This window comes from Cyclopterus lumpus, chromosome 3 (assembly GCF_009769545.1).
Source record: "Cyclopterus lumpus isolate fCycLum1 chromosome 3, fCycLum1.pri, whole genome shotgun sequence".
NCBI lineage: Eukaryota > Metazoa > Chordata > Actinopteri > Perciformes > Cyclopteridae > Cyclopterus > Cyclopterus lumpus.
In genome coordinates, this window is record NC_046968.1 from 13,089,102 (window position 1) to 13,114,283 (window position 25,182).

The 25,182-nt window shown below is 42.4% G+C and overlaps 1 protein-coding gene across 1 annotated transcript in view; it reads left to right on the top strand.

Moving 5' to 3' along the window:
* The window catches only part of sox6 (SRY-box transcription factor 6), a 125,859-nt gene that overhangs the window by 24,840 nt on the left and 75,837 nt on the right, over positions 1–25,182 (top strand). Inside the window, exons 3-5 of the mRNA XM_034527901.1 lie at positions 548–599; positions 17,329–17,569; positions 19,997–20,207. Coding sequence (XP_034383792.1) covers positions 565–599; positions 17,329–17,569; positions 19,997–20,207 — 487 coding nt within the window. The 5' untranslated portion in view covers positions 548–564. The remainder of the gene's footprint in view (positions 1–547; positions 600–17,328; positions 17,570–19,996; positions 20,208–25,182) is intronic.

Sequence of the window (25,182 nt, forward strand, 5' to 3'; positions counted from 1 at the left end):
GTGTGGGTAATGCTTCTGAACGACCCCTACAAGTGGTGACATCATGACCACATCCTTTTGCCTCATTGACGCTGTAAGTCCCAGCTTGGGTCCATTGCGGCCGGGCTCCCAGAAGCCACAGCACCCCCACCACACATGGGCTACAGCTGGACCACCGTTAGCTACTCTGAACCGACCGGGGCTGCTCTGGGATCTGTGGTTACAGTGCTGGATGTCCATGTATATACCCGCACACAGCTGTGGAAAAAGACTGTATAGAGATCAGTAAGCAGAGTTTATTTGACGCAAACATATCATCAAGCTCTCAGTGCAACGTTGTATGCAAATCCACTCCCTCGATGGAAAGAGTATAATTAATGATGTCAGTTCATAAAAAGGGAGGATGGGTTTGTAGCCATATTTCTGCCTTAATTAAAGACAGCCTTTATTATAGGAAGGAGATGTATGCTCTGTGTTTTTTCTTTCTTTCTTTTTTTCTCCCTTTTCTCCCTTCTTGATTATCACGAATTTCATAGTGAAAATGGTTCTCTGTGATTTCTCCTGGCAGAACCCCGACACGCTGACATGGAGGGCTTTCTTCGTAGCAGCTTTTTACTGAGGTTAGTTTCATCTCCGTTGTTGCCATTTAGGATCATGGGTCGGGCAGGGGTGGTAGAGGGCTAAGAGGGGTTATGCTTTCTGACACATTGTTAGCTTTAGACTTTGTGCTGTGTGTGCGTGCACATGTTTGTGTGTGTGCATGTGTCTGTATATTTAACCAATGTCAAACATGGCTTCCAACATATTTACCCAAGCTGTGTGTTATGATTGTGATTATTTTGTGTGTGGCTGACTGCCACGCTCACCCTGATAGCCTCCAGAAAGCATACATCAACAAGTGTTCTCCTTCCTCTCCCTTTCACACCTTAAAACACCTACACGTCAGGCTTTCTGTGTCTTTCCTCTGCATGCTTTGGTCTGACCCCTCTAAGCAGGGATATTGGAGTGAGGCGGTCGCTGCAACAGCTGTCTTGTGATGTACTGTTGCTTCCTGTTGTGCTCTGTGTTTGTATTCAACCTACCATAAAGATTTACATTTTTTGTCTTTACCCTTCCTGTGATTCTAATTAAAAATGTGTGCTGTCATTACACACAGAGGAAGTAAATAAGAGAGTGTATTTACCATTGGCTCCTTTCCTAGTCAGCTACCTTCTCTAGGCTCCAGTGTTGCTCCCTAATTAGGGTTGGCTCATTAGAAGCCACAGCAGCAGCATCTGCCTTTCAAAGCTGCTGTCAGCCAAACTTTACTAAAGCTAATGAATCCTCTTTGATTTCTTTTTCAAAAGGTCACTTATTTGATTAAATTAACAGCATTTTTTTATCTCTCAGAAGAACTGTTGGAGGCATTTTAAAAAGAAAGGACAATTTGATACCATTACTCTCGCTAGTCAAAATGTCCTTGAGGAATTCAAAAGGAAAATCTCTTATGCATTTGAATTTATGTTATTTATTATAGAATTCAATCATTTAAAATAACACTAAAAGTAAGATTGAGACCCACATTCATGAGCTTTAGTTTTGGTTGAGTTTTGACAGAATTTTAATTGCGACCAATTGTGCAGTTTTACACTGTATGACACAGTATGAATTATACTCACAGGGATTTTTTTCTTCACTTTATTATATTTAACCAATCGAGAAGCCATTTATTAGTTGCATATAAATGACATATATTTAGTATGCGTTCATAAATACTTTGATGCAGTAAACAAAACAAATATGTCATGCAGAAATGTACAGTATCGGTATCTTTCATGCCTGGCACCAATTTATTTGGTGCGGTATATCTACTAGGTTTGACAGAAGTTATTCAGGCATACAGCATGTTACATTTTTGAGAGCACACTGCCCGTGCTCATTTCCGCTTTATTTGTATTGGTACAAAGTGGATGGCAGCGTTTAACTCTCAGCACCTGTCAAAACCAGTTTGGTGGATAACTAACTGCACTAACGATGTACTGTACACTGTTTGCTGCAATGGAAGAGGGTTGACAGACGCATATCTGAAGTTCACCAGGAACATTTCTACATTCAATCTCATATTTACAAAAGAAAAAATAAGAAACTTGACCTTTTGACCATGGCTATTTCTCACCAATTTCCAATTGTTCTCATAGCCGCGAGGAAACATTGTGATTACTCTAAGTAAACACATTATTGCGCTGCTAATCCTCATCCTTCTGTCAATGTCTGTTTTAATTAAAGGAGGAGCGCCAGTAGAAGGATATCACGCACACTCGCTACAGATTGGAGGCCTCAACAATCAGGCCGAGATTAAAGGCAGGCTTTGCTTCAGGGTTAGCCCTTTTGCTTGGATAAGACTCATGTCCTGGAGTGGGCTGTGGGGTGGGGGTAGGGGTGAAAGGGGAGAAAAGGATAGAAACAGGGGGATGGATGTGTCAGTTAAGACATTCCTCCAGTGAAGAATCCCAGTATCTTTTCCCAGGCAACTGAATTAGGTCAAAGGGGGCTTCCTGAACATGCTTGTACATTTCTACTCCAATGTGCAGATGTTATTGACTTTTCATACCGTGTGTCATATCTCCGTAGTAACCCGGATGGGCCTTTCATTATTGTAATGAGTCACAAGTTTGGTTTTGAGTCATACATACAGTGAGTTTAAATATCTGTAAAAGAGCTTATACATCAAAGTCTTCAGATGTGATGGGGAAAAGTTTAAACCCCATACTTTACGTACATGTCAAAGCCTTTGTACTGTCTCATAATAATAATAATAAGTCTGTTTAAAAAAATTCCTAATATTTCTGGAACTAACACAAAAGTTCTCTGAACTACAGTATACAATGTGCAGTATCTCTACTGTTACTGTAAGCCTCACAGTTTTTATCTTTGTTGAACAGATGTGTTTTCATTTTAGATACATTTTTTATATGTTTATGGAAGACATTTACCAGGTTGTTGTTTGTGTAGTCAAAGAGACTGAGCAAATGAGGGAGACAGGGGAAGGAAGAGAGACAGAGAGCAATAAGCACAGGAAGAGAGCGGGAGAGAGAGATGTCTTCAGTTTCTCTACTCCCAGTGGGCAGGACCTCCCCCTGCATTTCTGCCATTATTTGATGTAATGAAAGGAGAAAGTGTGTAACATTGAGATTGTTAATTAATTTAGTCTAACAAGATGAAGATAAATGAAACCCACTGAAGGTTGACTAGGCTAAGGGGCCCACTTAGCATTCCTACTGCCCTCGAGCTCTGTCTCTCTCTCTCTCCTTTACAATGGAGCACTGCTAATAGGTGCAGCACCGTGTTTGTACAAACCCGCTGAGCTCTCACTCAGTAAGTTTAGATGTGGACCTTTTTGACAAAATATTTCATTTCCAGATTCTATTTATCATCTTGTCTCTTTGGGATATTTTAATTTCCAAATGGCTGATCTGTGTTTGCAGTTAGTTTTGGAGCATAGATATGCAATGATCTAATCGAGTCTTCTTGACATGTGAGACACAACTCAGTTGGCATACATGACTTGTGAACAGATTTTTTAAATATATGTATAGAAAAGCACTGGTCGAACGTTAATGCATATATTATTTGTCTGCGGACAGCTCGTAGTCTTCTTGTAGATAACAAACACCTTTATTTATCTTTTGCTGGAGATAAGTTATATTTTTTCTGAAATGGCGGGAGGTTATATAAATGGCCATTCTCTCCAGCAACTATGTGGCCCCTTCACATGAGTCTGTGACTCCCAGTCTTTCACCATGTGAATGGTTCTTCTTTAATGCGGCTTGGGGGCTATTTGAGCGGCAAGACAGACAAAAAGCAGAAAGGACTTTTTTTTTTTTTTTTTTTTTTTACAAAGCCAGACAGTTGTCTTCATGCAGAGCCCTTACAACCAAATCAGTAGTCTATCGAGGTCCTTCCTCAGTGGACACTTTGTGCAAGATCTTCATGGCAGCACAGACCAATCATTATGGCACCCATTCTTTGCTCCCTTAGTTCTCAAGTCATCAACAATGGGTTGTTGATTGTACGGAAAACACCAGAACAATTACGTTCTCTGTTTTGGTGGCAGGGCAGCGTTTTAAAGTGCAATCCTCGATAATGGCCTCATTATTGTTATTCTTGGAGCAGGCCTCAGGATAAAGAAGTAGCCGCTTGCAGTACGTCATTATTTCGTAAATTTCGATTAGCTCATCATGCTGTCTCCTGGCAAACAGAATCATAGCTAATTAAAAGGGAGCTAGCTCTCGTCACTTAAATGGTAGCCCTCGATAGATTGTTAATAAGAAAAAAAGTGGTAAAAAAAGGAGGATTAGAGCTGTTACCCTGGTAACTCCAACTTCCATCTGCGAGGGAACAATGCACTTGTGTTCCTCCACCACCTATGCTTGAAAAAACAGAAAGCAAGAAAGTGAGCGTTCTAAAAGGACAAGACCCATTTTTTTGTGGGATTCAGGTCTAATAGGATCTTTGGTGCGAGTTGTTAGGCGAGATCACTGAGGGATAGAAGAGCAGAAAGATCAAGGTGTAATCCTAGACAGTGAAGGTCATACCAGGGTTTTTACAATAGCAGGTTGTTTCCTGGGTCTGTTTGCCTGCCAAGTAACCTCAAGCTTGTCCATTTAAACAGAAGACAAAGATTGACAGAAAAACACCTACATGTGTGTTAACCCTTACACTCATGGCTTACACTAACCACAGCATAATAAAGGAGTTAAAGCATTAAAACATATCGAGGGGATGAAAATACTGGTTGTCATGAGTAATGCATTTCTATAATCTCTTTATTTCAACCAGCATTCAAACAATTTTCTACAGCATTACAAAACATTAGTGTTTGACAAGCTTATAGTTAAGAGCCGCTAAAGAGCTCCTGCTCTAAAACACTGCTGAGTTATAATGATCCATGACTATGGAGGAACAGTGTGTGTTTCTCTTTGAGTTTTATGTCCCTTATTACAGCTGCAATATGTCTGCTCACATTAAGCTAATTTATGGCTGAGGCCAGCCTAACAGCAGCACAGGTTAATGAATTTGGCATTACTAATTAAACGTTATTGAGGGATGAATATGAATCCCGTGGTCTGGAGGGACGGCGGAGAAAGGGGGAGGAGAGGAGAACTGGACAGAGGACTTTTCTGCCCTGTATCTTTCCTGCAGTTCTTCTTTTGGGTCGTCTTCACAATGACAAAAACAAGAGAAGTGAAGACGGCATAGCTTTGTGGTGAAAGAGAGGACAGCTTTACTTCAGTGCAATGCCCCATCATTATCTGATTAGATACATCAGAAAAGAAAATCATTCATACGATTATGTATAAATCCACAGAAAGCGTTTGGGAAATATAACACCACCAAAACCAAAGGCAGACGACTTGGCCATATTTGCTGTAGCATAGCGAAGCATTGCCTCGTAAAAGGATAAATGAACAGCGAAAGGGATTAGACACAACTAATGTTGAGCAATTATTTCAGTCACCTTTTGAAAATGGGAATTTAAAGGCCACGTAGCACGATCCACTCAAGCAAAGAGGGATAGTGGTGACCGTGTTGATTATTGAGCCATTACAGAACAGCAATGAGACACACTCTCTCGAGGCTATGAAATATATGTTAAGGAAATATATATGCATATTACATCTTTTTTGAATTGCTCATTTTGCTTCAGACATAAGCTGGGAAAGCTGATTCATAAAGCACCCCTATTTGTGTGTGTGTGTGTGTGTATATTGTTGGCTGGTGTACCACACGGTACGCACACAGTTTAAATCAAATTGTTCCTCTTTCTCTTTCTCTCCCTCTCTTTCACTCTCACTAGTGCCTCCACACTCCACGTCTGACACACTCCCTGAGAGCTAAGCCTTTCAATTTAGATTTCAATTATCATGTTAGTTTTGTGATTAGACTTTAGTCCTCCAGGAATCAGACCTCTCTGCTCCTCTCTATTCCACTTCCCCTGCAATCACATCCCATCTGATGAATTGCGCATATAATTACGGAAGTTATTGAATATGCAGATCACTGCTGACTCTTGGTGTGCGGTTCATAATGCATCAACTCTAACTGTATCAAACAAGGGTCTCTGATAAAGACCCACTCTGATAATGAGAGAGGACCAATGTATGCTATTAGTCAGAGATAACAGACACCACAAAGGCTGAGACTCAATTAAAACAGCCACGCTGTAATCTGTGTGTGTGCGCTGCTAAACAGCACTCAGGCCGGTGTAGACACTTGGCACTGGGCACAGTCAGTTCTACCATTACAACCAGCACGGCAAGGCCAGACTAATATGAGCTATTTCCCCCATGTTACAGTATGTTGCTACCATCGTTTTACACTTGTCCCATGATGCAATCCCTGGGAGCTTTTCAAGGAAGGGGAGAGAAGCACTTTACGGGCACACCCACAGGAAGGGGGTTGTGGGCCATTTTTTAACTTTTGATAGCTTTTAGAGCGCTATACTAAAACCTGGCTCACAAGCAAGGAGGAAAGGGTATTTCATGCTGTCATTTTTTTTTTTTTTTTTGCATTTTGCTATTTTTTTGTTGCCTACTCAACAGGTCCAAAACCAATATTATTTTTCTTCCCACATAAAGCTAGTCTTACAGGGGTTTTCAGCTTAACTTTCACAAACAATTGAGAATACAGGGAAATGGGAGAAAACGGCTCCTGTATTTTCAGCCTGATCTAAAGATGTAGCTGCCATTTATAGCTGATATGCCAGGCGGATGCTGCACGGCTGCTCTGCTGACACCAGAGAGGAGGGTTTACAGACTGCACAAACTACACAACGCGTTCACAGCCAGACATGAAATAAGCAGATCACATGTAGATTAATTTGATTCCGACATATTTAATTGATGAAGAGACATTGATGTTTATATATTTTAAGATGTGTAGGATAAGCTGACACATTCGTCACATGGTGGAAGTGATCTCAAGGTGCAGACAAGTGTGCTTCAAACTAAGAAACGATGCAAATATGAAAATACCAAAAACATAAATGTGTTTGCTACACATTTATGTTTTTGGTATTTTCATATTTGCATCGTTTCTTAGTTGGGAACATGGGACCACTTTTCTTTTACTTCAAATCTCTTTGGTGCTTTTACTCTTCTGCATGTGTTTTGATATTTGCAATATTTGTGATGTCACTCTCTCTCTTTTAATCACTTTGAACAAAGTCAGTATTTTATATTGATATTCTTAGTATATCATGTATACCATTTATTTTTCACACACATACATATATACATCGACATTTATTCATTTAACCTTGATTTATATGCAAGAGATCATATGGATATGATGCATAGTTGCTTACGTGTGTGTACAACAGCATTCATTAGGATGCTCCTGGGTCCTTTTTGACCACACCCAAATGGTTTATTATTTCATGCAAAACATCTTGTACCTCTTACCACCTCTCTTCTGATTGGCCATTGGCACCAGTTCACCTTGGCAACACACACCTGACACTACGTCTTGGCAGGCCTGTAGTCAAGCTTGACATTTTTTTTGCAACATTGGTAATTTAGGCATACATTTTTCTCAGTGTATTTGGTTATTTAATGAGTAATATCTTTGTTTTAATTTTCCCTTTTAAATGTGTTTATTTTCATTGAACTGACTCAGCCTGTGGTTACAGTAGCAGGTTTTAGAAAGCATGGCTGGATCTTTTTCACTGTCATGACTGCTAGAATTAAGACTTTAGCACCGTGGCACATGTATATTATTACATTCATAGGGTTGAACACTTTCACACCAACAGCTTAACAGGAGGTCAACAAGGTGACTTAAACTTTGTTAAGGGGCTTACATTGGAGCTCACATAGCATGAAAGTGGCCGACTAATGGGCCTAGACACTGACACTGAGCAAATACAGTTTATGGACTGTGCTCGTGTTCAATGTTAAATGCCTGTTCTGTGGTCTGTAAAGTAAAACAAAATAAAACTAAAGGCCATGGTTTGCCTAAATGGCCAATGAGATTTGACTGCCCTTTACCGTAAAAAGTGTGTTGCAAGTGCAATGACCTTTGTCAAGTTGCAGCTATTGTTTGCAGATTGGTTACACACTCCACAAGCTGTGAAAGACACATCTGCTACCTTCAGCTTAGTGGAGAGCAGATAGACAGTCAGGGTTGAGGGTTAGGTGTGTGTGTGTGTGTGGGTGGGTGGGGGTGGGGGGGGGGGGGGGGGGGGGGGGTCCTCAGCTACCCTGTCATACAGCTCAGCTACAGTTCCTATCTTCTTATCAAATATTTGTCTGGCCTTCAATCCCTATTTGCCTTCCATCCTGTTTGTTTTTTATTGAAATCTATCTCAGGCAGATTGATCAAGTTTAGTTGTTTTTTGTCTGGTTGAATTTAAGTATGAACATTTTACATAATTAATTGATTGTCTGTTGTACTTCAACAGTATCTTCATAGATATTTGACGTTGATAGGGATATTTAAAAAAAAAAATCACAGATCAGAAAATTACCTTTTAAACCTTTTTCATCAAATATAAAACCACATTTATTTCATGTGTTTTTGATTGATTCCCTGATTGAGATTCTAAGGGTAGTCATACATGTTTCAGGACAAAGGCTCTCTTTGTGTGAATCAGGCCCCAGTTGAAATAGAGGAGTAGTTTGAGATTACCAGATTATTTCCTACGAGTCCAGTGAGTGAGGCGAGGCGAGCCACAGCCCTGCGCCGTGCTGTGCTGAGGCTGAGCATAATGAGTGTGGTGGCAGGGAACCACAACAGAGCCGGGGCAGAGGCTGCCTGGGAACCAGAGGGCCATGGCCCACCGCCAAACACACACACACACACAAATCCTGCAGCACACTTGTGGCTTTTTAAGAAAGCAATTTAGTTAATGATTTCATTTTGAAGCACTGTCATGATGCATTGTGTCTCCTGAGTGAGCCAGCAAAACGACGAAGGAGAAACTTAACACAAAGGAAAAGGTATTACTAAACACGAGCTTCCCCCCGACAACCACACAGAAAAATAACATGCAACCGAGCGTGATGTGGCATTTGTTGTGAACACGGCAACAAAAATCAGGGTAATAGGTTGTGGTATGTATATCACTTGTGGCTTCTGCTTCTTTGATGTATTGCTCTGGACAAATGCAGAGGAGAGTAGCACAGTGTAAGTAAGGGTCATGGTTAGCAGCATAGACTACTGAGGCATTTTGAGTTTTAGTCAGTGTCTAATCCACTGCAGTGCCCGCTTCCCTGGAGTGGAAATACAGGACATCTTCCTGTTCAACCATGTCTGTCAGCTCTCTGATTTTATTAGGGCCTTGTTTCACATTAATTTACTCAGGTTCTCTCAGTGATGGCCCATGAAAATGAAACCATCTTAGCATTGCTAAAACAGCAGCTTGTACATGTCTTCTATGAAACCTAATTTTGGGCAATTACTCAGATCAGTGGCTGGGGTTTCTGGTTTTGCTCTTCAGATCTCATTTTTCTCCCGTCTCTCTCTCCTTTTTTTTTGTATCAGCCGTCAATCACTCATGGTAACTTTTAACCACCTCCAAACAGGGCTGGCTGCCAGCCATTCATTTAGACCCTCTCTTTTGCTCTGCTTCTTCCTGTCCGACCTGTCAGAATGACACACACTGTTGACCATGCTTTCTATTCAGCACTGGCAAATTAATTGGTTTCAGTGGTTTAAATCAGCAATCAATGTCAGTTCCCCAACATAATAAGCCTTAATCATAAATCTTTGAGGTGTGGCTTGCCTGACCCCTATTCATCATGGCTCTGCTAGATGGCCTCATCTGGGTGGAGCAAATGAACTACCCCTGTTTTGATTTTCCAATTGCCGTGTCACATGCAACGTGACTAGTCTCCCCCCTCCCCAGTCCTATCTCAGCCCTTCTTCTCACAGTCCTTTAAAAAACCACAAGGGCCAAAAGACAAAGAGGGAAAAGAAGTCCAGTTGTCACAAGGGGAGACACATGTGTGTGCCTTGTGTGAGAGTGCTCAATGAATAACATTAATTTATTCAGACAGAGAAAACAAAATGGCAGAAAATAAAAAATCCAATAATTTGGAACCAAATTGGGTTTTAAATTTGTCAATTTGGTGACCAGGAATTGAGAAGCATTCCAAATCAGGAAAAAAGACAGGAACAAGGATAGTGACGGAGAAAGTGGGACACTGTGTGTCAACATTCCAGATGTCTAAACCAACTGCAGTTGTACCAACCCCACTAAAGCTGCCAATGATGACCTCATGAGGGCAAGACCAAAGACTAAAGCCCATAGTTCACCGCCATGCGGGACAATACCCCCCACCCCCTCCCCCCTCTTTCCCTATTTTCATAAACCATTCACGGTCCCCCATCCCTATGCGTGTACTGCTCCCTGCTAAATTTCTCCTTCATAATTAGCTATTGTCCTTGAGTATTTGGCCAGTATTTTTGTTTTGCCTTGCTTTCTTCTTTTTAACTTTCCGTCCCTTTTGAGAGTTCTATGCTCCCTACAGACTTATTGTGGATCTCTTTGGTAACTTGGGATGCGTCTCTTCACTTGTTTGGCACCCCCCCAGCCAGCTCCTCAACTCACTTTTCTGGCAACTGTGAGAGATGTTACACTCGATTTGTTGAAGTGCAGCCATTTGCTGCAAACTCTCCAGTGCACAGAAGAAGTTATCTTTATAATGACAGAATGGACCTTGACTGAATAGTGCTTTGTTTACTGTTTAACAAAAAGGGGGCCCCACTCTATATTTCATCTGTCACCCTTGCTTTTCTTTCCTTCAACAATGCTCGATTGTTTCCATGAAAATTTCAGGTTCCATGAACAGGAGAATTCTGTATTATTATGTTCCTGCCAAATTCCGATCTCTGTTTTCCTTCTCCTGCTCACAAAGGGCTCATAACTTACTGTCAACTATGAGGCAAGCCACAAAGCTCCACTGTTGCTCAGCAAATATGGTTGTGTTGGTTGATGGCTTGACTTGCTGTGAGGTTTGCTTAAGTGCAGCAGCAACAGAAGGCTCTTTGGGAACTCCATCCCCCAGGAGGCCCACAGAAAACGAGAGTAAAAGAAAGAGAATACAACAAGAAGTTTTCTGGTCTCAGAATTATATTGTTTTCCTCTCAGGGAGGTAAACAGTTTGTCTGCTGAAAGTTGTGCTCACAACATCCAGTACGCTCCTCTTCCAGTGGATAATGTCTGCTAAAGAATGTCAGTCGAGGAAAAAAAAAGGACAGCATGCGAATTTGTTTTGGACAGCCAACATTCATTTGTGAAAGCACACACATGAGTGAACTTGTGCGTGTGTCCTGGGGAACTGAGAGGCTGTTATGCCATCCAGCTCCGAGCTTGTGTCCTGGGATCAGGAAAAGGGCCAAAGGCACAGGGGACTGAAGAAGAAGGAGGCAGAGGAGGAGGGGGCAACGAGGGATTCAGTGTGTGAGTGCTCATCGACCCTTCCTGAGTAGACAGACAGGGACACTTAGGCACTCTCACACCTGCATCTGCCATTGCCTTGCGTGGGGGGCAAGGACACCAACCAGGCTGTCAAGGCAGCTGCACAAGTGTTTAAAGTGAGATACACGGGAGTTCCTCTAGCAGCATATTATTGCAAATAATCTACCCTGCAAAGTAATTATCAATGCTCTGCTCAATATGTAAAGTGTGCACTTCAGGTGGCTTGCTTAATTTGCTCTGGGTGGCTATCATTTCAGTGTGGATTTTAGCTGTGGTAACCGTGGCAGTTCCTAATAGAGAAGGCATCAGGAGAGAGTGTGAAGTGAGGATGAAGTGCCGCCGTAATTGAGTTGACATTTGCAAGGGAAGGTCAACAATAATGGAAGAACAATTTAAACAAATTCATTTGGACAACTCTCCAGTCCCCGTACAGTAGGTTACCTTGTTAGAAAAGCGGTAATTTTGTTTTTTGTTACTCTGTCAATTCAAATCAATTTGTGTATCACCTACTCATCCTGACTTATAAGAGAAAATAGTTCTAGATTAATTGACCTGTATTTAATTCTGTGAGAATAATATAATAGATGTGTGTGTGTGTGTGTGTGTGTGTGGAAAAAGAGGCGAACTGTGAGCAGTATACAGCCCGTGTTACGAGTTGATTATGTATCCAGAAACCTGGCTTCTGCACAGCATGGCACAATCACAATGGAGGGTGATAATTTAATTGTGCTAAACGGTGGATTCCGTGTCAATGCTCCTCCAGCTGGGAGCTGTCAGGTAGTAATATCTCATTATGGCAGGTGAAGAACCCAGAGGAACCCTACCATGACACCTGTTAGAACAGGAGGAACCCCTGAAGGGAAACACACAGATGACTTTTTCTCACACACATACACACATGGTTTAATGGCCCCTCAACTATTTCCTTTAGCTGCTTCCACTTACTTTAAAAGAAACAAACTGTTATTCAATTTATTTTCAAGATTACTGCCTCCGTTATTAAATGTATTTAATTGAACAATGTCACCGTTTTTAAATCAATTAAAATTAAATTAAAGACAGTTGGCCAATATAAACACTACCTTTACTTATATAAATGAACATATTATTTATGTTTTATGAGTTACATTAGCACATGGTGAAGTCCTAGTTTGGCTTAAGCATATTTACCTACCTCTGATAGGCCATATTATTAAGTCCAGACAGTTATAGTCAGAGCTGTTAATAAATTAATAATTGCCGTCTGGTTAGCAATAATAGTTTAGTCATGTTTCATGATGTAGTATCTTGAGTTGAGCCATTAGCTGTTTGGAGACCAATTAGGAGGAAAACTAACAGACCCACATTTAAATAAAAAGCATATGTCAATGTCAATGTGTGTTGTTTTGTTATGTGGAAACATTTTCCTCAGTCAGAGGTGAACCATCACAGATAGTATGGGTTACGGTAGAACTTGCCATGCCTGCCCAATTCACTTTAATAGAAGTGGCACCAAAGTCTGGCACCAATGCATCATTTGAATGCTTTCACGTGACGTAATGACCCTTCCTTCTTTTATAGTTTCTTTTGGACCAAGCAATCGGCACATGCTCCAACAGGCCACTGCACTCGTGCAAAGTTAGCGCCTTCTCTCTCATCTAATTTTGAAGAAAACAATCTTTTTGTGTTTAATAATTGATTTGATTGGCTCTATATTTGTCTACTGATCACATGCGAAGAAAGAAAGTGCAATATTTACCCCCCTGTTGAGACTTGTGATCAAAACTTGAAGGTGCAAGACATCTGAAGTGAGACATATGAGTGGGTGGGTTGGGGCGGTGGGGGAGATGGTGTGGAGTTACTTACCACCATTGTCTATAAAAGGTCAACAGTGTGACAGGGCAGATACGGCGGGTGAAAATCAGTCAGACCCTTTTACGACAAAGTGGGAAATGGGATAGCCGAGGACACACGGCCCCTTCAGTCACAAGATGAGCACACAACCAATTAAGCAGAGGTTGGTTTGCACGATGATGAAACATTATCGCAGTGAACAATTCATGACTCAAAGCATTCCAGGCCATATGAGCCCCGCTGCTGGAGAACCTAAGTCCTAATCCTTCAAATGTGCGCAATATTGTCAGCTATATATAGGCCGGTTCTCTTTTCTGAGCGACCCTCGCTCGTCTCTGCCTCAAGTCTTCAAAGTCACTGGGGCTTTGTCTGTCAGAAAGTGGGCAGGAGACACCATTTCATGCACTTATTGATTACTTTGGTTTGTTAGATGTCTATTGTTGTTGTGTAATCAAGCATGAGGGAGGGCAGCTTGTCAGGGATTCATGAGTTTCCTCTTCAGTTCACCATATTTTCACTGTTTTGTATGTTAAAGCACAATTTGGGCTTATTTTGCAGAGAAACGTGTTCAATTATTAATGTGGGTAAAGTTATTTCAACAACACCAGAATACACTGTAGTTGTACAAACAGGGCTGTTTTGCTGATTTTATTTTGCAAGTAGGCTCGCCAAACATTATAGTTCTCTGAGAAAATGTGATTGAATTTGACATGCATTGGTAGCACCCACGTTCAGCCAAATTCTCCTTATTTCTGAACCTCCTCAAATGTCTTTGTTGTATCAATGCTGATCTATTGCACACAAACCCCTTTTGATCTCAGCACTGCGTGATCCCCGCACCAAATGTGAAAAATAAAATACCGTATGGTTGCCCTCAGATATTTTCAGTGAATTACTGCCACGCTTCCCCTTTTCCATTTCAATAATATGAGGTAGTATTGTATGGGGCTTGTCAGAGGTGGGGGTGGGGCAGAGTGGGGTTCTCCGCACTCTTAAGCCGCCTGAGCGCAGCCCTCCCAGCACTGCTAATAAATTATTAACTCCTGCTGACAAATACTGTTATGGAGCCTGCCGCAGATCTGTTGCATTCTTTAACAAGATTGCTGTAGACACATGTTACAGGAGGATGGAGTCTCCATCGCTCCCTCGCTCCTTTTCTCTCTCACTAACCCCTTCTCTCACTCACGCCTCAGCAGTTTGACTGATGGCTGGAGACCAAAGTAAAAGTGCCTGAGAGACTGAATATTTTAGTGGTAAAATAATACCACTTGATTTACTGTGTAATACAAAAGCAGTGCTTTGTTTCACTCTCACACTCCATTGAGGACGAGGTGCTTGTTGCTCTCGAGGCTCGGGCTTTTTGGGTGCATGAATAAAAAATACAACAGAACTATGCCCCCGAACCGCTCCAACACACACACACACAAACACACACACACACACACACACACACATATCCCCTTCCAACCCCCCAATCCTACTGCCCGCTCTACATGCATGATCAGAACTTTGTTTTGACTTTTGATTTTCAATTAACAGTTCCTGAGATCACTTTCTATTTGATATAATTACAGGAAACAATTTAATGGCTGATTAAAATTGAGCTTTGAGTCCCAGGAAAGACACAGCAGACAGCACATCCAGGCACAGAGGCTAAAAGACAGAAGGAGAGACAGGCAGGCACGGGTCTTACTCTCCTGCCTTGCCATTTACCTGATATACTGGGTTTGTTTGTGCAGCTGCTGAGACACATGAGATTAACTTTGGCTGATCTGTAACTATGTGCCGGAGTGTGTGAGTGAAAGAGAGTGAGAGAGTGTGTGGTCATGCATAGTGACTGTTATATTTGTATATACTAGTGTATGTTTCTGAATGATAATTCAATACAATGCAAATTCATCTGTGTTACTTATCTAGAACAAATTTCCAGAAAAATACAAACTCTTCTAAATCAAGACTACAAACAATTCTCTGATATATTTTGAATTTGCAAGTACCTCTTGCACTGTAGTGTCTCTCACAATTTTATTTCCTGTCATTTTATACTTCACCCTTTTCTAGTTTTGTTGTATTTTTATTCACATTTTCTTTCTTTTTAAAAGTTGCTTCATGTATGTATAACACTTTGTTTTTGAAAGGTAACATACAAATAATCGTGTCTAGACAATATCAATTCAGCAGTGTGTGTACATGGACAATACACCTCATTTGACAGACATCCTTGTGTAAAACTAATAACTATTAGACCCAAAGACCTTGTTCATAAAAGCCATTTATAAATGGAACATATCTTTCCCTATCTCTCAGTGCCTGACTCTCAGCATAAAGCGCAAGGACACCATCGCACCACAGCCGGCCTCAACCTTGAGAGCCCCCCCTCTTTCAAACCCCCCAGGCGAAAGTGAGGGTGGAACTTAAGTGCTGTCACACTGACCCCTGTGGATAGAGCAGGAGAATGGGGCAGGTGGTGATCAGTGATCAAATGTAGTAAAAGAAGTACCCTGAGCATTTTGTCACATAGAAACACAGAACCATAACTTCACAACCCCAATTTGTCTTTCTCACACTCACACACACAAACACACACACACACACACACACACACACACACACACACACACACACACACACACACACACCCTCAAGAGAAGACAGAGCCCTAAGTAGTCACATCCTAGTTGTAATGGTCAATGTCCTGGTGTTGGGGAAAAATAAACAGAACAACAATTTAGGGAAAGGCAGATTAGGAGTTAAATATACTCCAGCTCCTTCTCTCCACTTCACATCAGTAGGAAGGCCATATTATCCCCTTTTTAATTTAATACCAAATGCATAATTTGATTTGCTTGGCACAGTGTTTAATTTAATTCATTGTAGCACACAGCATGAGTGCGGCCTCATTAATTCTGAGAAAAAGCGAAATTGGTTGTATAATTTCTGCTCCAAAAAGAGTTGGGTTGTAAAGGAATTAACATGAGTTTCCTTTGCACCTGATATGTCAAGTACAATATTCACTGTAATATTCATGGAAGCATGTGACAGATTTGTGAATGTAGTCCTCCACTGTTACAGTAGTTACATTTTTAAGCTGCTTAAGTAGGATTTGTTGGCCCGAGGGAACACTGTCACAGCAAAATGTTAACACTTTTGTAATTTGACAAGTGCATTTGATTGCTTCAGGGTGAAATTTACTTACAATTATTGTTGAAGGACAAAATCAAATCAATGTATAAATAATAAAATGAACACAGGAAATAACAACCTTGTTTTACATCTCTGCGTACAGTTTAAGGAGTTAACTTATTTGGGAGGTTTTTCATTCTATGGGATGATAGTCCCACTGCCTGGTTGACTTACTCCCTGAGTTACTGTCTTGGGGTTTGGGCCAAGACTGTCAGGATCTGTAGTGGATCTGTAGTGTTGTGTCGTGTTTCCTGTTTTATTTTGAAGTCCTTGTCTCTCGTGTCCTCTGTTTCTCTTCACTTCCTGTCCCTGTGATTGTCTGCCCTGTCCCTGATTGTTTCCTCCTGTGTCCAATCACCTGCACCAGCCCTCTGTATTTAAGTCCTCTTCGTGTCATTCCCCTTTGTTGGTTTGTCTGGTCTAGATCGTGGAAGATCTTGTGTGTGAGCTTGTTTTGTCTGCTTTGAACCCTGTTGTGCAATAAAGTAGCCTTTCCCTCGTTGACGGCGTTTGGGTCCAGTTACCTGCAGCTGCACATAACAAAGACCCAAAGAAGCACAGTTCCAGCCCTAGATCAAGCCATCCGTCTGCATTAAACAAAGGATTGGGGACTAACCCCTCGCCTGCCTGCTCCAAACTCCACCCTCCAGAGCAGCTAAAGTTGACAGACAGGTGTAGCATTCAATCCAAGCAGTATCATCTGCTCAGGTGCACCCCATTCAATCCCAGTTGCAGTCGTGCACAGTCACTTGAACATAACCAGTGGTAACCAGTGGTCACCAGTGGTCCATGAAATACTCAAGGAAACTGCATTCATTCATGTGCTGTTGATGAACCTTTCCTGACTCTATTCTCCTCTTCTTGCTCCAAAGTAGAGTCATGTCTTCAAAGCAAGCCACGTCTCCTTTTGCCTCTGTGGTTGATGGGGATGATGCCATGAGTCAGGATCACTTGTCTTGGGAGAAAGAGGAGAGTGCCGAGGCCCATGGCACACCACAGCTGCCCCTGCACAGCCTGCTTCATGGAAAAGCCCATCCCGATGAAATGCAGCCGCTCACCAACGTGCCGCCAGAGAGCGATTGGGACAGCCTGGTGTCAGCCCAACAGCGCATGGTGAGCCAAGTCAATACACTACATAAACACAAAAAACCTTTGTCCTTCGTATTTGAAGCCTCTGTGGTAAGGATGGAATCAAAAGGAAACTGTTAATAGTTGTGGGGGAGAAGGGTGAATGATAACGTAAAGGTTTCTTTTTAAAGAAAAGCAGGACAATTTCAAGCGTGCACTATTGTTTTATGCTCCTCTCTGGGGAATCTGGCTCAGAAGTCACTTATTGTTCCTGGCTTGTATAAAGAAGCTCAGGCGGTATTCCATCCCCCTGGTTCCCAAATGCTGTGAACACTCTGGGATGCTGGGGTCTTCGGATAGGCACCTCTGTCAAACACTAAACCATCAGCTAATACCGGTTTAAACAGAGGACCTCTCGCCCTTTTAAAAATGTGGATGGCTCCTCATAAAATTGCATCATGACCAATGGAAGACCATGATGCATTCTTGCTGCTATTAAGTAAACATGTCTTGTTCTTGGTCGTCGCGTGTTGTTTTTCTTGTTGTGCACGAGCCACATCTGCAGCCAGATCCCAGACGCTGTACATTCCAAGCACAGAGCTGCTTAGATGTGAGCAGAGCGAAGAGGAGCACAGGCACTTGTGGGCTATAGACATGGGAGGCAGGTGGTTGTCTGTGACAGACGGGTCTGTGGTAAAGAGACCCTGAGGGCCTCTGAAGTAGCTGTGCAGTTGGCCAGCGAGACCTTCGCCACCTCAGTATTGCAGCACAACGCACATGAATAGACTCCGTAGCTGACTGCTGCGCATGATGCTGGGGTGTGCATGCCGACGCTGTAGGTCATTGACAGGCAAAGGTTTACTCAGTAACAGGATTTTTAGGAAGTTTTCTTATGGGGGGGATAAAAACAACAGTTTAAAACGACCTACAAAAATATCTAATTGATCAATTATACATACTATAATACTACTAATGACTAATTGTATATATTGTACAAATGTCAACGACAATAAGTCTAGTCATATCAGTCCTAAATGTATACAACCACAAATACAAAGAACAAACTACAATCTTGTTCTTTCAAGAGTAAGTGGAATGAAGGTCGCAAAACGATAGGGAAGGTAAAATGGAGGACGACAGGGAGCGATGGAGACAAGAAAACGGGAAGACATAAGGCGAGAGTGTTGCCTTTGCTGATTATCTGACTCCACTGCTGTGCCATGCGTCTGTGTGGGCTGTGCCCTGAACCTTTGCCAGCTGATTAACCCAGCACTGCTCCACTCCCCTCAAGCACTCTCCACTGTCTCTGCCACACTGCATAATCATCCAACACAGGGCTGGGAGGTGCAGAGCAGGCCGGTAGGTCGTGCCACCCTGGTGCTTGGTACCAGACCACCCCTCACACCACTGCAACTCTGCCTGCAGCTCGACATGCAACGCAGGGATGAGAAATTGGCACCCACAACATTCCTTCCCTGTATAAGGCATTCCTGTCTTTTTATTTAGGATTGTCAGTGGCTCCAGACATTGTTCTATCATTCAACCCTGTGTATTAAACTCAATGTATCTCACTGCTGTTGATTAAAGCTCAGTTTTCCATGACAGGCCTGCAATATGGGTTGGATACAGACGTGTGCCATGTTTATTCCCCTCACTACGAAGTCCAAAGTTTAAATCAGAGCTAACTGTTCCCCCGTTAACGGCTGCAAACTCCTGGCTGCTTAGCCACCTTCTGCTTTCTCAGACTCCACAAACCATAATTAACGCCACCTCCTGTCAGACGCAACCTTCGCCATGGTCTGTGTGCTGACGATACACTCCGTTGTGCAGAGTATTCTCTTCCCCCTAAAGCTCTCTCCCATTCTTCTCCCCATTTCCTTCATGTCTCTGTTTGTGCACAGGGAGCACTCAGCCAGTCAGCCACAGACAGGACCCTTAGTTAAATACTAAACCATACACAGGTGGGACTGAAAAACAACAACAGCTCGAGACAGGCCACAGATTTACGATGGCTCAAGGCACTCAGCTGAGAATAGGTCTCCACTAGAAAATGAACAAATTACACAGCAGTCACCCCAACACAAATGCACACTCAAAAGCAATTTGAGAAATTACAGTTGGGAGGTTTCTCTGTGTAGTCTCTGCAGATGAAAAGTAAAGAGCACATTATGGATATGCCCTATGAAAGTGTACCTCGTCATTACGTCTCAGTTTTTTCACTTGTCATATCTCCTTTACGAGCAAAGACATCTCTGTTGGCATCACAGAAGTTGCTGTATGAAAGCCAGAGAGGAGCTATTTGATATGGCCAAATCGCCCCTGAGCCGCAAAAAAAACTAGCAATCACTGCATTTGAATGAAAAACTGTCAAAAAGCTCAATGGAGCCCTGACAGAATACAGAAACACGCTCATCATTTAATACAAATCCCATCCCTCGTTGACACCCCTCCCAATTTGTGTTTGTCTTTCAGGAATCTGACAGCAATAAAGTATGCTCCCTGTACTCCTTCCGGAACAATTCCACTTCCCCACACAAGCCGGAGGAGGGGGCCCGGGAGCGAAGTGACCTGCTGAGCGGATCAGCGTTTGGAACTCCGGAGCGCCGCAAAGGAAGCCTGGCCGATGTAGTGGACACGCTGAAGCAGAAGAAACTGGAGGAGATGACAAAGACAGAGCAAGACGGTATGCCTCCCCGTGTGTGTGTGTGTGTGTGTGTGTGTGTGTGTGTGTGTGTGTGTGTGTGTGTGTGTCTGTGTCTGTGTGTGCGTGTGTACATGGGCGTGGAAATACCCTTTTCCGACCAAGTGCGCCTGATCTTCCCAATGTTCCCCTTTCTTTCTCATAATTTTCTAACTTCCTGACTGTCCGCCTCTTCTCTCTTATGTCTCTCCGCCTCGTACACTAATGTGGGAATCTGGGAATACTGACGTCACAGTGTTTCCAGTTTGTTCTGCAACTCTTCCAATGTGACAAAGACTGTGTGGCAGAGCACCTCAGCATAAGTGTGGTCTTCTTCCGTGCCAAGGCAAACTCTTTGACTATAAAACTCATAGTACTGACCTAATGCCAGGAACATTACCTCTTCTTATTTTGCTATAAAGAACACTTTTCACTCAGCGCAGTTATTCATCAAAGTTTGCTACCCACAACCAACCCGAATTCTTCTCACATCCTATTCAACACATCTCCGACATCTCAGCCCTTTATATTTTCCTAGAATTGCATGCAGGGAGAAAAAAATCTATTTCTGCGATAAGACTACTAGGTCTATGTCATATCTGCACCCCGCTTCACCCTGTTCGGCTCTCACTCCCACAGCCTGCAGTCTATCAAGAGTATGGCGGAAAAACAAATATTTGAAAGCGCTGTGCTGAAACACATCCCCCTTCTTAATTAGGGCTCTAGTAATATAACTACATCCAATCAAATGTTAAACCCTCTTGGGAATGCATGTGTCTCATTTAGTGTCTGGGGAGCTCTTAGCTTAAGCACTTCATCAGATGAATAAATTAGACCTCTGTTAGCCTAAAAATAATTTGCCACTTCTTTTTTAAGTGTTCGTTTAGTGATCTTTGTATCAGAGCATCACAGGCCTCTCACCGGATAATCATTTAGCCAAGTCCTGATATGCAGACTGATGTTATTTCGGTAATAAAAGACAGAAGAATCATTTACCTGAACACCTATAAACGACAAATAAAGAACGGGAGGTATTTCAAACATTAAACACACAAAACATGCTGCTGAACATGCCAGTATACTGTAATTGATGCCTTCTAATGACCACTGAAATAGGCAAATTGGCAAAAGATTTAACAACGAGAACAAAATCAAAAAGTAGAAGCACAGTCCCTTTGTGACACATTTTGGTTCGTAAAAAAAGTAATTCTGTTATGGAAAAATATGTTTCACGTGTGTCTTGTTTCTTGCAGAGTTTATTTTCAGGGCAATATTGTCAATGGTCTCTGTAGCAACGGCTGGCGTTATGGTAATGAGCCCCAGCTGGTGAAGGCTGGTTGTTGCAGTAATTTAAATGGTCAAGTGCAGCTTGTAATCCAGGGCCGTATGCTAACGCGGGCAGGAGAGGGTGCTTTAGAGTGCCATGCAGCTGTTTTAATCGCCTGTTAATAATAGAGACTTGGTCGGCCTCATGCACTGTGCATCATCGCCACCTAAATAAACTCCCTTGTTGAAGGAAATTTGTTTCTGAGCAGAGGGAACACAGCAGAAGACAAGAGCCTCACAAAGTTCAGTATGCTGTCCCCAAGCTGCAGGGACTGAGAGATACTCTCTTCTTGAGAGCACTTGAGGAAGCTTCAGTGGTGATGATCAGTGATTACTGTAAAATGGAGGGAGAGGGACTCTTAGAAACGGGAAAGGAAAAAACCTCTCCGAAATCATAATCGTATGTCTTTGTTTAAGGAGAGAGACACTCAGAAGTTAAAAGGTGCATGATTAACTGGTTAAAGAAATAGAAAAAGGTTGGGGAAGCCATTTGTTGTCTTGCTAATGTGGGGCAAGCTACAGATGAGCTAAATATATCGCTTATCAAAGCATGAAAACTGTTGTGTATGATTCTGCTGCTTCGGTGCCTGTCTGGTCGGGATCACAAGGTCCTCAGGGACTCTACACCATCCGCTACCATTCTTCTCTGGACTTCCTTGTCTGGTCAAGATACTTCATTGTACTGATGGATACAAACAAACTGTCTGTGGTGCACAGTACATGTGGACCATTTAAAGTAATGTGAAGACTGGAAGAAGACTCTTGGACATGGTATCCAAAGGTCCCAGCGTTTCTCACTATTACGTCTATTTTAGACTTGATTTGTTTTCTGTTGTCAGAACCATAAATTAGATTCCAGTCAACCCCATTTTATTGTTGTGGTAGCTGATATCTACGAAAGCCCTCAAAGACCCGTTTATGCCTTATGAACAGGTGGACAAAGGGTCCTTCATTTCCCCCCGCTTTATCTGGGAAATCAGTTTTCTTCTGGGTGAGTTTTAATTTACATCACTTTCTAACATGGACCTTTTGTTTGGAGTGTATGGAAAAATTGAAATTCACTTGCAAGAAGATATGAATTATTACTCCTGTTTACCCCTCTTTCATGCAAAGGAAAACGATTAACGAGTTTCCTTCACTGACCATGAAGACTTACAATAAAGAATAACATTATAACAATAGAGGTGGTGCTCACTATCTTCTCCACCCTTCGATCGCTATATATTTGTATCCTTTCACCCTCTCCGTCCTTCCACCCTTCCTCTCTGTTGCTGGTCCTTGAAGTGCTTTAAGTGCTTGTGACTGTGCTAATGAATGAAAATGTCCTCCCAGCAGCGAGCACCACATTTAGCTGAATAGTCACCTTTGCTGTAAAAGCTCTATTAGGCCCAGTTGCCAGCAGGGCTAACGATTGTGCCCCATGTTTATTTACTAGGTATTGTAAATGCATTATTTATGGATAAGTCTCCAGACAGCACTTGTCAAGAGTTAAAAATGTCGGTATAAAGTATTCGGGGAAAAAGAAAAATAGCCACCATTATAAAAACCCAAGGTGACCTTGATTTGATTCACATGCAATTAGAACAGTTTTATATAATGCACTAAAGTATGAATCAATACTGTGCAAGTCAACACAGAAAATGCGTTGTGTGTTGAGTCTTTATGATCGTCCCCCAAGACAAGGACGGGTAATTGGGTTTAAACTCCCTGCCCTAGCTTTTAGGGATTTCACTGGGCTCCGTTTCTAGCTGTTTGAGTTCTTGCCAATAAAACCAGCAAACACAGTCATGTATCTTTTGTCATCTTTATGTTATTGAGTGGTATGCTGAGACAGGCAAAGCCTCTTTTTTTTAGCCGTGTTCCTTATTAATGCCTATTTACTATTCTGTGTTATAGTGGACACTTTTTCACTATCTAGGTATAATCTATAATTATCAATAAGCTAACTTTTTTTCAGCCCTCGTTCAAGAAATAAACAAAGCAGACACAGACAGTCAAATATATATCACACACGCACACACATACACACACACACACACACACACACACACACACACACACACACACACACACACACACACACACACACAAAAAGAAGATGCCCTTCCTTAATACTACAGCTCTTTAGACCTGTGCTCAAGCAGAATACTCAACACCTGGAGCCCTTTGACAGAATCATGGCTAATTAGCTGAGCAAAGGGGAACAATACCACCATTTAGCCAAGCTGAGCAATCTCAGGTTGAAGGATATGTAATGGATACTGAGAAAAGAGTTCCCTTATTTCAGCGGCAGGTAACTTATCTATTTCTGGTGACATAAACAGCACAACATGGTGCGCCACTGTGAGCTAATTGTGTTCGGGCACATATGGATGTGTTCCGGGGTTATCACTTAGACCTCTCTTTCTCTCCCTTTGCCCGCATCCCCTCTCCTCTATTTCTTAGTGTAATCCTCCTGGCGAGGATGTGTATTATCACTGTGTAATGACTGTGCAGTAGGTTGAGTGTGGGGGAGTGATCAGCATTGTGTGTGTAGCCCCAGGTCATTATCCTCTATTACAACAGGCCATGTAATGAGATTCAGGGAGGGGTGAACGCTTGGGAAGAGAATAGGATCAGCTCTAAGCCTGTGGTCTGATTAGCACTGATGAACTCTTGACTCTGTTGTAACACTGTCCCCTGTCAGTGTCACAGCCCCTGCTGACTCCACATGGAGGCTGACTGTAAATTGTCTGCAGGTGCTCATTAGTGCCAACATATTTATTTTTGGGAATTCATTTAGCTTGAATGTAGCATTTTCTAAAGATATATTCTGTACAGTGAAGTCTGTATTATACATTATATTATAAAAAACACCCCTTCCCTCTCCCCAAACAGACTGATGCACCTTTTCCCCTCCTCCTTCAGCGTCCTCCCTCACCCCTCTCCTCTCATCCCAGCTGCCATGTCATCTGGTTCTCCTTTATCCCACCTAATTAATAGGAATCTTTGTTATAATGATCTGAGCATGAGCCTCTGACTCCATGCATATGCAATGAGGCTGGAAATCCAGTTGCCTTGGTTGCAGATTTTGAGGCATTCTTCACACATAGCTGTACGCTGCCTCTCACTGAATGCAGCATTCTATCGGACAGAGTTAGACCGGGACCCTCCTGGCAGGACACACACACACACACTGGCCAAACATCAGTCAAGCATCTCTCCTGTGCATCGTGTACCCACCTCCTTTAATAGTCTGTTGTCTACTCTGTCAACAAAAGCTCATCAAGCTACTTATCTTATAGCAAGTAATCTATTTGATCAAATAGTCAATGTACTTTTTGTGCGTGTGTGTGTGTGTGTGCTTGCATATACTGTATGTGTAAGTGGGGGCCTTCCTGTGCGTTTGTGTGTGTGCATGTGTGAGTGTTCTCTCTTGGCCTGTGGCGTGGAGCACCAGCCCAGCGGAGCAGTGCTCTGGTCTGTCACTTTTGTTTGAATAGGTAATGTAGATCTGTTCAGGCTGAAGAGACATGAGCTGGAATCGCTTGTTAGGACACATGATCAAAAGCGGCTCTCTGCTCTCTGCCAATCAACCCTCTTGTCACCCTGTGAAGCAGACGTTAAATAGATTTTTCGGCTGTATGCCGCGGGCAGCCTGCCAGCCTGACAT